This window comes from Porites lutea, chromosome 7 (assembly GCF_958299795.1).
Source record: "Porites lutea chromosome 7, jaPorLute2.1, whole genome shotgun sequence".
In the NCBI taxonomy this organism is placed as follows: domain Eukaryota; kingdom Metazoa; phylum Cnidaria; class Anthozoa; order Scleractinia; family Poritidae; genus Porites; species Porites lutea.
In genome coordinates, this window is record NC_133207.1 from 19,974,318 (window position 1) to 19,989,317 (window position 15,000).

General features: G+C 39.0%; 4 protein-coding genes across 4 annotated transcripts in view; 2 read left to right on the forward strand and 2 right to left on the reverse strand.

Annotated features, from left to right (window-relative positions):
• Positions 1 to 5,372, reverse strand: part of LOC140943338 (2-oxoadipate dehydrogenase complex component E1-like) — a 26,452-nt gene extending 21,080 nt beyond the window's left edge. Inside the window, exons 1-5 of the mRNA XM_073392420.1 lie at positions 5,364 to 5,372; positions 3,885 to 4,124; positions 1,225 to 1,342; positions 1,043 to 1,116; positions 266 to 372 (exon numbers count right to left, since the gene is read on the reverse strand). Of these exons, the coding sequence (XP_073248521.1) occupies positions 266 to 372; positions 1,043 to 1,116; positions 1,225 to 1,342; positions 3,885 to 4,023 (438 nt within the window). The 5' untranslated portion in view covers positions 4,024 to 4,124; positions 5,364 to 5,372. The remainder of the gene's footprint in view (positions 1 to 265; positions 373 to 1,042; positions 1,117 to 1,224; positions 1,343 to 3,884; positions 4,125 to 5,363) is intronic.
• A 374-nt stretch (positions 5,373 to 5,746) lies between these two features.
• Positions 5,747 to 7,989, forward strand: LOC140943446 (uncharacterized). Its single transcript, XM_073392535.1, has 2 exons — positions 5,747 to 6,298; positions 7,608 to 7,989. Exons 1-2 carry the CDS (start codon positions 5,966 to 5,968, stop codon positions 7,920 to 7,922), a joined length of 648 nt encoding a protein of 215 aa, XP_073248636.1. The 5' UTR covers positions 5,747 to 5,965; the 3' UTR covers positions 7,923 to 7,989.
• Positions 7,990 to 9,064: 1,075 nt separating this feature from the next.
• On the forward strand, positions 9,065 to 11,083 carry LOC140942680 (uncharacterized). The gene is made up of 2 exons (XM_073391633.1): positions 9,065 to 9,614; positions 10,555 to 11,083. The coding sequence occupies exons 1-2, from the start codon at positions 9,276 to 9,278 to the stop codon at positions 10,831 to 10,833; spliced, it is 618 nt and encodes a 205-aa protein (XP_073247734.1). The 5' UTR covers positions 9,065 to 9,275; the 3' UTR covers positions 10,834 to 11,083.
• A 159-nt stretch (positions 11,084 to 11,242) lies between these two features.
• Positions 11,243 to 15,000, reverse strand: part of LOC140942679 (uncharacterized) — a 4,068-nt gene continuing 310 nt past the window's right edge. Inside the window, exons 1-2 of the mRNA XM_073391632.1 lie at positions 14,836 to 15,000; positions 11,243 to 12,311 (exon numbers count right to left, since the gene is read on the reverse strand). The exon at positions 14,836 to 15,000 is cut by the window's right edge and continues 310 nt beyond it. Coding sequence (XP_073247733.1) covers positions 11,389 to 12,311; positions 14,836 to 14,845 — 933 coding nt within the window. The 5' untranslated portion in view covers positions 14,846 to 15,000 and the 3' untranslated portion in view covers positions 11,243 to 11,388. The remainder of the gene's footprint in view (positions 12,312 to 14,835) is intronic.

Genomic DNA, 15,000 nt, shown 5'->3' on the forward strand with positions numbered 1-15,000 from the left:
CTTCCAATAAGGAGTTATGTTAACTCAATAGAGATGCCGGACACCATGGTAAACCGTAACCATTTCCCTTAAGAGAGTGGAAAGCCTCTAGCCACAAGTACTGAGAATCTGTCAAAAGGCTTCACCTCTCATCGTGTACTAAAAGGGAACCTTTCACATGGGTTTAGTGTCCAACAAGGATGTAGCTGAGTTTTAATCTGCCACTAACATGTCACTCTGTAAAATGCATTTTAATTTGATGATTGACAGTGTTTTTTTTCCATACCACAATGTGCTGTATCTCAACTGACAACTGTCCACAGTAGGCTCTTTCTAAGTGTGGAAGAATTTCTGTGAGAGAGGCTTCTTCCAGTCCATTACAGTTTAACAAACCTACACGAGAAATCAAGAATTAAGGCAAGCAAAGAACTTATAGTCAAAGCAAGTGGGATCAAGAATCATGATTCTCAAAATAAACATTGGGGGTGTCAGCCCCAACGTCTGTAGAAGCAAACCATTTGGGCGACAATTTTCATGTGTCTTCATCCATTGCAATGAAAACGTGTCTGAGCAGGGTGGACACATGAAAATTGTCTGACATACATGTAACTGTACCAGAATTGTTGCAGGAATGGCCAGTGAGAAAGTTATAAGGTACAGGAAAAGCATTGAAGGAGAATGGTTGTATTAGAAAGTAGAACATTGTTACAGTCATGTATACTTTTGGGCCTTTCTCAGTCTCAAGATTAAAGTTACAAGTAATTCTACTAACTACTTACTAGTTAATAAATAAGTAACAATGTTTATCTCAAAAATATACTTACTTTTAATTAATGCTAATTTAATTTTCAAAGTGACTATACATGTACATATGTAACAATAATTGTCAGCCGTATAAGATAACATGTTTCAGGTTGCAAAACTTGAAGTCTAGTGGCACAATTAACATATTGGCACGCTGATGGATTAGCTGCTGGCAAATTTGAGAAAAATCATTGGAGGCCCTTGAAAGGGGTAGAGTATAAGATATTACAATAAAATTCCCTTATGCCAGTACATGTACCTGATAATTTGAAAGTCTTGTTAACATCAACATTATCCAAACCAAATCGTTCCAAAGAAAGCTCTTTAGAATCCCTATATGTCGAAAATAGTGCCAAAATTAATAACCTCAATATTTCAGGTTAAAAAAAAATTGTTTGCGGGCAAATTAACCAGTTTACAACATTAAGCCAAAAAACTCACCTTTTTAGTGTGTTTAATGGGTCTATATCAGCATTTTTGTATCCATGTTCTCTATAAGCAGTCACCAGTCTTAAAATATCAGCATTTTTTATTCTATTTTGTAGGGCTTCTTCACTACCTATAAGTTATATATTATACAAAAGCATTGTTACCTCAAGGAAGGCGCATGCATCCATAACTTAAATCTCATTTTTTTTCAGGTTTTTAGCTGACCTTTTAATGTCATTTTTATTGCACAATAATTTGCCTTTGACAAATAGGACAAGGCTACCTGTAAGCCATGATTTTTTTAAAATTTGACCCTGGTACATTTTTCTGCATTCTTGAATTAGCAGGACAGAGTGGAGTCCAATTCGGTCTGTAATCATATGAGTGATTAACAAAATTGGACGACTGCATAGCGGGAGTCCGGTTTGTTTATCATGAGTATGATTACAGACCGAATTGGACGATATGAAGTTCTGTTACCAATTAATCATAACACTAACAAAATTTTATATATATATATAAGGCTCTTTTTTTCAATCAAAACACAAGAAATTCCAAGATCTTCTTTTTGCTAGTAGTGAAAAAAGCCATTTAAGCGGCGCGTACTGTCCAATTACTCAGGCATGACATGTACTGTCCTATTAAACTGTCCAATTAAGGTGACTCGACCCAGTTTTTTTTAGGGGGTACCATCCTACTTTGAAGCTCTCTGGTATCCCCACCTTTACTTTTATCGTAAGTCTAACACATAGAATGGGTAACAAATAGATTAATCTACAATATAACATAAAATTTTGGGCAATCAGAGTAAATGTCACGTGGTTATAATGCCACACCCCTTTGAGGTCTGAGTCGAAAATCTGCTGTTGCCGGCATTTTTTCGTGAAAATCTCTCTGCTACACATAGTGCGCATTAGTGCCTTGCGCTGAACAGAGTTTCACCAAAATCGCAAAGACCCAATTCGAGAAATTCAGCGGTTTCCAAATTTAGGTCATAATTTATGCGAAAATGATAAGCAAACTTTACACGGATTATATCTCATAAACTATGAGATTCATCTCTTTATTTTGGGCATCCTTATAATAGATGGGTCCTTGCAAGTCAGCAAAACGCTTTAGGGCCTTGTAAATGAGCGCGATTTCGAGCAAAGCAAACATATAGAAATTATAGTTTTCGCTATTTGTTGACGTTTGTCAGCGTTTAAGAGTCAATGTCACGAAAAAAGCATTTTCTTAAAAATTCGTAGTTTTTTTTCCTTCAAATTTTTTCAGGACCACAATTGATTAACTAACTAGCCGGACTCTGAATTTCATGGTCATTGAAAAAGTGTGACATTATCTTCTATAAGCCCAAACTTGAGTAAACATTGAAGATTTTTAGCGTTTTAGCTGAGTTTGTGCTTTGGGAGTTGTCTATTGTTTCTAGTCTGTCATGATACAGCATTCTTGTTCAGCACGCGTGCAATGACCGCGCTTGGCTGACTTCCGAATATGATAATTTTGGTACAGTGAGACAGGCCATCACGTGACACATAGAGGTTTAACCCACACTTTTTAATCAATTCTCGTGCTTCTTGTGCCTTTGCAAAAAAATCAAGAAGTGCTACACACTAAATCTACTTACTATTAAAAAAATATCATTTTTTCATAGGTTTAATGCAAGCCAATAATTAAACCAACTCGTGACGGGAATCCCTTCTATTTTCTTATACTAAATTATCATATCTCGGTGAGCATTCGGAAGCCAGCCAAGCGTGGTCATTGCACGCGTGCTGAACAAGAATGCCGTATAATGACAGACTAGAAACAATAGACAACTCCCAAAGCACAAACTCAGCCAACACGCTAAAAATCTCCAATGTTTACTCAAGTTTGGGCTTTTAGAAGGTAATGTCACACTTTTTCAATGACCATGAAATTCAGAGTCCGGGTAGGTAGTTAATCAATTGTGGTCCTGAAAAAGTTTGAAGGAAAAAAAACTACGAATTTTTAAGAAAATGCTTTTTTCGTGAGATTGACTCTTAAACGCTGACAAACGTCAACAAATAGCGAAAACTATAATTTCTATATGTTTGCTTTGCTCGAAATCGCGCGCATTTACAAGGCCCTAAAGCGTTTTGCTGACTTGCAAGGACCCATCTGTTATAAGGATGCCCAAAATACAGAGATTAATCTCATAGTTTATTAGATATAATCCGTGTAAAGTTTGCTTATCATTTTCGCATAAATTATGACCTAAATTTGGAAACCGCTGAATTTCTCAAATTGGGTCTTTGCGATTTTGGTGAAACTCTGTTCAGCGCAAGGCACTAATGCGCACTATGTGTAGCCGAGAGATTTTCACGAAAAAATGCCGGCAACAGCAGGTTTTTTACTCAGACCTCAAAGGGGCGTGGCATTATAACCACGTGACATTTACTCCGATCGCCCAAAATTTTATGTTATATTGTAGATTGATCTATATGTTATCCATTCTATGTGTTAGACTTACGATAAAAGTAAAGGTGGGGATACCAGAGAGCTTCAAAGTAGGATGGTACCCCCTAAAAAAAACTGGGTCGAGTCACCTTAAGGCTGAAATCAGGGCAGTTGATAGCCAATCAGATTTGAGAATTTTGTTATAGTTATGATTATGTCCTGTAATCTATACACATGCATACATGTACACTTACCTCTATCAGTGACCTGTAAGGAGGGTCTATATCCAAAGCAGCCTTTTTCTGCATGGTATAGTCTTACAGTGTTAAGGTTGCTTCTTTTTATGGTGTGTTGCAAGTTTCTTAGTGAGAACACTGAACTAATTCTCCACATACTGTGCACAATGTTGTATGCAGTGTCTACTGACAATGCCTGCAGTATTAACTTTCTTGCTTCATACAATCCCAGAAATGATATGTTGTGGACACAACAGCCTGTAGAGGGATAACACAATTTTTTTAAGATCACTAATTAATAAACAATAACTATGAGGGTCTCAATGGGGTGGTAGCTTTGATGGTTGACGGTTATTTTTATCCAATTTTGACAGTTGACGGCTAAATTTTAGGGCTTTTGATGATTGATGGTTATTTAGTAAAAATTTAGTCCAAGAAATGAAGTAAATACTGACTTCTGGGGTATAAATTAATATTAACCGTTGTGTTTTGGAGGTTGCCTTGGCATTTCACAATTAAAATTTTGAAATATTTTAAGATATAAGAAAGTTGTAAGGTCTTTTAATGTTCAGAGAGAGTGTTTTTGAGAACGTGGCCCGTGGTTGTTCCAGTTAAGAGATTCCTCAGGAGCCAAAAGTCTGTGAAGATCAGCTGAAATAGTGAGATTTGAAATACCTTGAAAAGTTGATGGTTAATGCGCTTTTCAAAAAAACGTGAACTCTCATGTCCAAAAGCCGCCTTCACAATTATTGCATTTTTTGCTGCTACCAATCATAATAACGATCACAAGCAATGAATCCTGAAACACAAAAAACACACAAAAGGCATCGAAGTCCACCAATCAAAAATCACAAACCATGACCTTTGGAACCCTTTAAATTAAACATCTGTTTCCTAAGAGGTCTGCTAGAACGATTGACAGCAGTGAAAAATGCAAACGTCACCTGGCTTTTGAACTTCAGAATTTGTGTTTTTGAAAAGCGCAGTAATATTACATTGCATTTTTGACAGCTGATGGTAGAATATAAACTTTTTTGATGGTTGACGGTTAACCCCATTAAGCTCTCAACAATCGGACGAGAAGGAGGTTGAGCCAAAGTTTTATTGTAATCACACGTTGCCAGTGGTCTGCCTGTGTGAACCACAGCCTAGGCAAAAACTGAAATTGATCTATAGTGTACAAGACACGGAAAAACAACGACATTTTGCAAACGTGTATGCCCAACTAGTTCCAATGAAGTAATTGCCAAGAGTCCCCGTGTTCATGGCATCACGTTCACGATCATCAAATTATCTTTCACTTTGTAAGAAAGGTTTTTATAAGCTGAGACGCTACACTGAACATCAGCGTATATTTGAACTTTCCCTTGATGTTTTAGAGATAATTGATTAGAAATCTTGACATAATAAGGTTCTTGACTGCCAAATAGATATTTTTTTCTAGAAAGGTAGCTTTAAATAACGAAATCAACCTCTAAAACAAGAAAAAAAGCTCACCTCGAGAGAGCCATGAGCCATGTTGTTGAGATCACTCGTCCCCATACATGAAGTACCTACCGGTCGATAGACTTCCACTGACCGAAGTCATCGCGGCCTCAAACAGACCGGCCTAAGACACACCCCCTTCACGCCCACGTCCCTCCACTGAACAAAAGACCCTGACGCAGCCCCTGACGCAAGTTATATCCGTTGATATTAGAATATTTGCTTTAAATCCTGGTTGAAGATATTTTTAATCGGGAATGCTTTAAACTAGATGTACCCAATTCATAGTCAAACCCCGCTTCACAGACACCTCATTATTACCATTATTGCTTTGTCCATGGACTGATGAAATCCCTTGAATTTTCTCTAAATTGGTTTAATACGGGCAGCCTGTTAAAACGGACACTTTCTATGGTCCCCTCAGTCCCGAGGTCACTGTCTCAAGGGACCGGGAGGGACCCTTGACTACTTGATTGACGTTGCCTGATTTGTTTACTATGACGCTGTATAAAATAACTTGATTTCCGAGTCACGTTCTTCTTTTCGGATGCTTTCCTTCTTGACAACAAACACACTAAACCAAGAGTCTTCGACCTCTGTAAACATTCGTGAAAATGCGCAGCACAATATTCAAACTGACTGCTTTGCTCGGTGTTGGTTTATTTCTCATTGGTACAATATGTCTGGTCACCGTGGTGATTCATAGCGTGTTTCCCGCTTTCGAAGAGCAAAATTTAAGAGAAATAAATTGCACGATTGCTTCCAGTAATATGGACAGAAAAGTAAAATGCACGCACAGCAAACATAATTTGACACGCTATCCGTGTTTGAGGATTTTTGTCTTGTGTGGTAAAGGCCTTGATAATGTTGATGTGAAAACAAACTATTCTCTGGAGAGAAGACAGCCACTTTTGTTGTTAAAAGACATTCACAGCCTTGATGAACAGGTAAGAAATAACGTATGCCAACCCTGAATAGATCCAGATTACCAAATGTTTAACGTACAATTAGAAAGCAGGAGCCTATTCATAGGCTCCTGTAGAAATCGAATAAAATGAATGAAACTTGTCTTCGTCATTTCATGTCCTACTTTTCAAGATATGGACTCGTATACTTACCCCGTGTCCTAAAACAAATTTGCTCTCTGTCTCCCCGATTTATCATGTTTATTTTTAGTTATTTTAGTTTACTTTTTTGGTGGGGGCGGGGAAAGGGGAGGCGGCTGTACACAGGAGGTTTACTAACTAAAAAGCATTTTAGGGAGTCGACCAGAGGAGTAAACTATGAGTCGGTCCCTCATTTTCCCCAGGGATAGTAGCAGGGCCCGCGGAGCGGATTTTCATGGTGGGGGGGGGGGGGGTGGTTAATGCGAACGCGTAAGCGTGAACAAACTAGGGAGGTCCGGGGGCATGCTCCCCCGGGAAAATTTCACATTTAAGTCTTCTGAAATGGCTATTAATGCATCTAAAACTGCTAGTGGTATTAGGAATTTGTAATTATTACATCGGCACTTAAAATTAAACAACAAGTGACAACCTGGCCCCCACGTTAAACTAAAATTTAAATGAACAGCGGGCTTTGTAGCTAAACCTAACATACACAACGGTTGAGTGTCACCCGGACATTTTTAAGTGGGATTCTCTTAAGGTGTACCCTGGGTACCAGAGGTTTTTCTCGCGTGCGGAGGGAACTTTCGGTGTTGGCCGAAGGCCGACACATCTTCGGCCGTAGGCAGAAGCCACGAGCGGCGAAGCCGGGAGAAAAAGCTTTTCGCGCGGGTCACCAACCTGGCCACTATAAAGACTTGACAGAAACCGGAAACCGCGCTAGAAAAGTCTGTGGCACCCAGGGTACTGAAGGTGCCAAAGTTGCCTTTCCGCTTGTCATGAAGAGCTCATCATGCTCATAGCTGCTCTGTTCTCTGTTTGTGGGTGTTCAGTATTGTCAGATTACAAAACCTTGTTTGTGAGGTAAGTGACAGATCTTGGTAACCAAAGTAAAAAAAAATTATATTTTACCATCCAAAAAAGTGGACGGGCTAATTGCCTAATTGCATTGTAACGGATAGAATACCGACACAATAAGCACTGTTAAGATTGTAAAGAGGTTTTTTTGTGCCATAGAACTGAACCAAACAAAAAACAGTTTTGGGAAATTTGGTGTACGATTGCCTCACCCTCCCTACGTTTCAACGGAATCCAAACACACTATCGAACACAGGAATAATTAATGAAGCTTCGTTTTCATATATTTCAGTGCACCTATGAACCAGAAGAATGCAAGGACAAATCTGACCTTTCACAGCATATTCAAAGCCAGAGAGACAATCCTATCGGATTAATGATGAAGTGTTATTACAATCCAAAGGATCCCAGTCAGATAGTTCGCTCCAAAGTCTCCAATGATACCTACGATAATTTAGTCTTTGGACACGTTCTCTGGCCACTAGCCATTATATTGATGGGAGTTGTTGTTTTGGCAATAGCAGGCTGTTACTTTTCTTTGCGATTTCGAAACAAATACGAGCGACTGGAAGGAATTTCAATTTCAACCCTACAACGAACACTTTAACCCCCGGACGTACAATAAAATAAGCCCCAGATAACGAACATTACACACCCAGGCGAAAGGTAGAAAAAAAATAAAAATAAAACAAAATAAATATCTTAATCTGTTAAAATGTAAATTACGCTGAACAAGTAAAAATAAATCAGGATATACATATTCATTCCCTATTCACGTCAACTAAACATGTTCAATTAAACCAGTGTTTTTAAAAATAAAAAACAGACACGGAAAACTGGAGCACAGGTTCTTGCACAGGATTCAAGTGAGATTCAACATGTTTTAAGTCCGAGTCATTAAGTACCCTGCCAGCAGAGGCCCTGCTTCGATCTTCTTAGATAAGTCGGGAAGGAAGCTAAGGGCCTCTGCTCGCAGGAAAAGTCAGTAAGCAGCTTTAATTTAACAAAGAAAACAATTCCTTGTAACTAAACAGCTTTTAAACATGTTTAATTTTATTATCTGAACGAGGCCCTAGTTTAATCAAATTTGATTGGGAGATGTGATTCGAACGAATCACGATTCGAACCTTAAATTTAATCGCGCTGAGTTAAGATTTTGTAAGTAACTCATGATTTTTCTTTGCAAGAGCGAGGAAACGATATTTTTAGGAACGTTATGAAATTGTTAATAAAAGAATTATCAAACCAAGAAACACCAATTTGCCATGCATTTCCGAGTTGCCTTACATGCCCGGCTTACATGTAGGTCTCTGCGAGGCTAAGTGCGAAGCTATCAGTTGTTATCAAAATGAATTTGTATTCTCGTGCGAATAAAATCATTTTTCAAGAATAATCCGGAAACTGGGACAACTGATTCTTACGGCGTTCAACTATATTTAGTTGCGCTGGACAAGTGGTCTGAACTCGTGACACTCACTCACTTGTCCCTTGGACTTACACATGATCTTGTTTCTCTAATATAAATGTTTTCAGCTGTTTTTCTCGTGCAATCCATGGATTATCTTCTTAAGATTGGTCGTTGAAGATTCAAAACGTCTGGAGTTTGTGCTATGATATTTATCAAATGAAGTTAAGCCATACATAACATTTACCACGAGATCTATAAGGTAAAATATGGTTCAGTTTTTTGAAGCACATTTACTGTATTTGTTTTGACCCCTAAACGGAAACTGAGGTGGTATAGAGGCCTGTCAGGCCTGCCTGTTATTTTCACCAAAGGAAAGTGTAACGCCAGACACCTAGGTGGATTGATTGCTACAAATTAAAACCAACCTTTTTTAGAAGAGTGGGATGGAAGTATCAGATCATTAAAGTAATCAAGGCCATTATCATTGAATAAAAATATACCTAATCTTGGAAATCCAAGAGCACTCACGACGCTTCACTTCTGGTTGCCATTATGGATCCTCGCTACGCAAACTTTGCAATTTGTTGCGGTAGTTTGCTTTTTCTTACAGGATGTATCTCCTTGGTTGTTTTGTTGGTAACTAGAGTGCTACCGCTACATAGAAGATCACACAACTTCGAAGAGAAGAACTGTACAGTAAAAGAAAACAACTTGTCATGCAAAAGTGGTACATGCGAATGCAGTCGTGGAACGAACGAAAAAATTGTTCTGTGCTTGAAAGTGTACGTGTGTCTTGAATGTGACAAAGAAAAAGTGGCAAACAAAAGCTGTTGTGGAGGTAAAGAAAAAGGTTATTTACTTCGAAGGGATGTGCAACACCTGAGTGATGAGGTAATTATTACATCATTTTAATACAATCCTTTTTTCGGGTATTTCTGTAGACTACGAGTCCCCCATTTTTCCGGGCATTTTTCCTCAAGGATAGTAGAGCGAGCGAAACGCGAGCGCGCGTGAAAATCACCCCACGCGAGAAAAGGCGACACGCATTTTTCTCTCTCCCCGCCGCGTGTCGCCTTTTCTCGCGTGGTGTGATTTTCACGCGCGCTCGCGTTTCGCTCGCTCTACTATCCCTGAGGAAAAATGGGGGACTACTGGTAGTCTAGTATTTCTGAGGGTCATTTCTTATTGTTGCGGAAACCATTGTTGGTTCGCTTTAGTGTTGTGGTGTGGGTATCGTTCATTGTCTTTTCAATCTTTTGTATTGCGTATACGTCATTTATTGATCACTAAGAAACTACCCTTTTTCTGCGGGCGACCAGAGAAAGTCCTGTGACCAGGCTCCACCGCGGGAAAAATATGGTAAAAAAAGGAGTGAAACAGCAAACAAACAAAAAAAAAAAAATCGGCGAGCGACGCGAGCCTAGCTGTACACTGAGAAGGACTACAGTTCGGCTCGCTTCGCTCGCCGGTTTTTTTCGCCTTTTTCTCCAACTGCGGAACCTGGTCCCGGGCTAATCTCCAGATTGCTATTACACATGCGCAGTACGTTTTCAAAAGAGGTTCTTTTTTTTACCCTGCGCTCACCTAGCACTCAGACAACCCCTATTTCTTTTGCTTCACATTTGAAGCAAAGGAAATAATCAGCTTATAAATGTGGGTTTCGACAAGAGAGAATTCTCTCGGCTTTGACAGTGCTAGGGCTTTGCGGCCAGCTAGCGCTAATCAGTATGTGATATGGGTCCTTTTACATGTTCTATATAACCAAGCAGGCAGCCCGAGGGAACTGTCTTCTGTCTACGAAGTCCTTTAACTTTTAACTCCTTACTTTTAGTGCACTTTCAAGAAGGAAATAAGCATTTGCGAAGCGGAATCATCACAAAACCTGACGGAGAGGTACAGCCTTGGAGCTGGAGTCACAACCATTTGCTACCGCAACCCTCAAGTCCTGGATGAAGTAATTTTAGAGAGGAATCACAGCAGAGGACAATGTAGAAGAGACGTGTTGCTATGTGTGTTATGGCCAGTTGCTGTGATCGGTCTTTTCATTTTGATTCTCATTACAGCTTTGTACTTGTGTCCAAGACAAAGGGTTTACAGAAGAATCCCCTGATATGCTTATCACACACAAGCAAAATCTGTAGCGACGTTTATGTAAAATGGCTGGATACAGGATTCCGCATGGCCCTTTCGAGGCTTTCTTCAGTTCTCCCTAGTCCTTATTGTTTTTCTCACGCACGCTCGTGCCAACTAAATGAGAGAGCCTGGAACCGGTTAGATTTAGCACAGTGTCTGGGAGGAGGCGAGGAGCGAGCAACCTCGTCCCCAAGGGTTTTCCCTTAAAAAAAGGGGGGGGGGGGAAAGCCCTGGGGACGAGATTGGAGGAGCGACGAGAGACGGCTGTCTCCTCCCCTCGTCTCGCGCTTGTCGCTCTTCTCGCGAAATGCCGCGTTCGCCTCGCTTGGCTCATAAAGCACCTGTTATGCAGGCCGGTATTCGCAGGCTAAGTGTTTATCAACAGCCGCACGAGCTAAAGGTTTTCCAAATTTAAATCAGTAGTACATCATCTTAGCTTTGAGATATTCTTTAATTTTGCAGAATTTTTATTTAATTAATTTGTTATTGTATCAGTGTTATTATTTCGATTATTAAATTACTATTAATGTTACTATAACTGATAACTAAAACTTGATCGGTGAAGTTTAGCCCTTAAAACCATATTAATATCAGTATTCTCTCCCTTGCTAGTGTTGCATTTATTGACTGTTTTTAAAGAAGACTGATGGTCCGTTAAGCTCCGACTACCAAAGTCAGCTGCATTCAAGCGTTCCTTTCCGTCGACGTCCGAATGTGCTATTCCTTTATAACCTCTCAAATCACTTGAACTCTTTTTGGGATTGTCACCTTCCGTTCCACAGATGAATGAACTTTCATTCATCTGCGGCCCACAGGTTGATGTTGATTTAGCAGTGTATCGAGCTCTCTCTTCCCATTGTCTTTCCATTTTCTTTTCCTCTTCATAGACAAGGGAAAGAAAACTTGCATACCTTATCCGAGGCAAGTAGTTCGTATTACTTTCGCGCAAAGTTTTGCTTAGTTTGCTTAATGATTCTTTGTTTTCTCTGTTCGCCTTCTTGGGTGTGACAATAAGGGGTAACGGGTGCGTTCCTTTATCAGGCGCGCGTTTCTTTGATACTGAAATGTTTCTCCGGTTTAGATACGTTACTTCGTCCTTATTTTTCAAATAATAATCTCCATCCAACATTTTCTCGGCGCTAAGCGGATGTTTCTTGGCAGCGTTCTGAAGAATTTGTTTTGTTGGTTTTTCCAGTTTTGTTTGGCAATCTAAATTGTTCTTTGCATTCCGGCCCAAGAGAGCGCTGGACTTCATATCTGTTTTAAATTCGTTGTGACTATCCTTTATAATTTTGCTGGACACTTTATTCTGTCTTAAGTACATCTTAGGATGGAGGTTTCGAAATGGGTTATCATTCCAATCTAGATCCGCTTGCAATGAAGCATTTTTTCTGCATGTAGCGCTTTGTCTGTCAACCAGCTCGTTGGAAGAGGAAAATCCCATCCTTAAATTTCCTGAAAAGACAATCAACAGAAAAATAGAACTTCAGTCTTAATTGTTAAAAAAAAAGACGAAAGTACAAAGAAATTATAATCTAATGAGTGTTTCCCTGGTTTAGGTAGCCGCCCTGAGTATCTGGCAGCATTAGCGGGGAAGTGCTGTAGATAACAATCGCGCCAGATCTGGGTAGTGCTTCCGATTGGCTGAAGCAAATTTCCCACGCGGTGCAACCAATCAGAGGCACTACCCAGATCTGGCTAGTGAAGTCAGTATGGAATTTCCTCGCTCGTTTCTCAGAGTCACCAGTGGTGTCTGCCAAATATCGGCTGTTTTCTTAGGCTAAAGGTTTAAGAAGTACGGGTTAACGATCGATAGAGCATGCATACCGCTCCCACATGCATTAAGGATCTCGTTAAAATGAGAAACAACAAGTACGATTTAAGGGGCAATAATACGCTATCACTGCCAAAAGTAAATACTACAAAGTATGGATTAAACTCCTTCAGATATTTCGCCGCAAAACAATGGAACAGTATTCCAAATGAATTGCGTTTAAGAGTTGGAGGTCTAGAATTTAACAAACAAGTGAGGAACATTCAATTTTAGTTATCTAATTTTGTAATTTTAGATGCTAGATATTTTATATTTCTACATTTCTATGTACATATTTCTTTCTTTCTTTTTTAATACTGATTTGTGGAAAACCTGCAAAATAGCTTTAGCTAAGTGTTTCTCCCACGTTAAATAAAGATTATGTTATGTTATGTTTATACCGGAAACCATGGCAACACAGTATTGCCCCCGAAAAACAGAATATTTGATAAATAGATCTCAACCCAGGTTTTTTATCCTTTGATGGGAATCACATCGTTAACAGTCACAGATAAAAACCACTATCGTATATCAAAAAATGTGGCTTGTAAATATACAGCATTGACTGAGTCAGCTGATGCAGCTGTTAATTTATTTGGACTCGATAAGTTAGTTGTCTGTCTGTGAGAATTGGCGACTGGAGGTTAACGATATTGAACTAAAATCAGGATAGATATATTTATTTAAATTCCACATAAACAGGTAAACATTTTCCCTTGACAACCAAGGTAAATGTCTGTAAGATATTGTCCATCGAACTAACATGCAACTTAACTTTGCAGTCGTAGCCCTTTCTACAAGACGTTTTGTGGAAATTGTAGTTACTCAGCAAATCAATCTTGTCTGAACTTTGGTGGCTAAACTTATTATTCTCCATTCGAATTAAAAGCTTATGGACCAACATTTTGCTGAGCTCTTTTTTATTCATCAGCCTGACTGCAGAGTCGGCGGAACATTTTTCCACCTGGGAGAGCTGACTAGTGATTTAAAGTGAGAAGGCAGACTCTCCTCTTAGAAAGTCCCTTTTTTTTCGGAAAAAGTGGGGATACTGAAGCCTCCCTCCGGATTCCCCGTCCCTGTTGAGGGGCAAATCAGTCCATGAAAAGTCATCGATTCATTCGCGTTTCTACAAAGACACGATGCTATAGCTAGAGTCTTTCTGTTGAGTTAAGCAACTACGTCAGCCGCTTCTGCTTGAGCTTTACTTAACAATAAAAACAAAAAGGGCAATTTTCTGTGAAAAAAGTGGAGGTATGACTGAATTTGTGTAGGCCACAAAGAACTGGTAACTGAAATTGCCTCGATGAAAATGATGTTGGTGTACCTTTTTTGCTTTTTAGTACCAAACCGGCATCACTCTTAACTTGTTCAGTGTTTCAGGAAAGTATTTAGTGCCGTGCGGCGAGGTGCTGATTCTTCTGAAGCAATGACGACGGCGACGGCAAGGGGAGTTAAAAACAAAATAGGTCTAATAAGCAAAACAACAATTCGTCCCATTTTTGAACATTTGCTTGCTGTCGTTGCACGACTACGTTGTAAAATCTAAACTAAATTTTATTTTTTTCCGTTTTTTATTCAGTCTTTAAGAATTTCATTTCAGAAGTTCCTTCAAAAGTAAAGTCTTAACTGTCGTCGCCATTGTGACGCCGCTTCAATCCATTACACTGAGTTTACAGTATTGCTGTCCTCTCTCTATTAACTTTCTACTGAAATCTCTAATTTATATGACTTCCTAAGGCTTTCTACTAATTTAGGGGAAACAAAACTGAAAAGTGTCAATTTGAGGTGATTCTGGTAGAGAATTAAGGTTGATTTATGGTGATCACTCTAAACGAATTAATTAATCGTAGGAGAACGTAAAAAAGAGGATTACACATTATTAAAGGAGATTTTAGACTTTAGTAATGTATTTATACTGCCTTTTACATTATTACCTTTTATTGTGGCTTTAAGGCGAGTTTAATTCCCAGATTATTTTGATTTGTAATATTCACGGGGTTTTCATTTAGCTTTTATAAGGGTAAACTCTTCAAAGAACATGAAATCAAGACAGGCAAAATTGGACATAAAATTGGCGATAAGAAATTTGCTTCCCGTTTGCAAGAAAGAAACGAACAATGAAGAAGAGCATGTGTTTATCATAGCAAATGTCAAATTAAGACTTACCTTTCCTCATTTCGTTTATAGTTTTTTTGGTATTATTATCTGTAGCAGCAACGTCAAAGACACTTTGTTAGCAGTTCGTCAAATCACAAATCTTGTTAAATTCGCACTCAAGTAAATGTTTCACCAAAAGAAAATGAGTAGCTTGGAAACGCCTCTTATAATCTC

What these genes read in the sequence shown, in the direction of transcription:
- LOC140943446 (XM_073392535.1), top strand. Translation starts at nt 5,966, where the DNA reads ATGCGCAGCACAATATTCAAACTGACTGCTTTGCTCGGTGTTGGTTTA. An exon ending in TTCACAGCCTTGATGAACAG is followed by an intron (nt 6,299 to 7,607) that starts GTAAGAAATAAC and finishes CATATATTTCAG; the next exon opens with TGCACCTATGAACCAGAAGA.
- LOC140942680 (XM_073391633.1), top strand. Translation starts at nt 9,276, where the DNA reads ATGGATCCTCGCTACGCAAACTTTGCAATTTGTTGCGGTAGTTTGCTT. An exon ending in TGCAACACCTGAGTGATGAG is followed by an intron (nt 9,615 to 10,554) that starts GTAATTATTACA and finishes CCTTACTTTTAG; the next exon opens with TGCACTTTCAAGAAGGAAAT.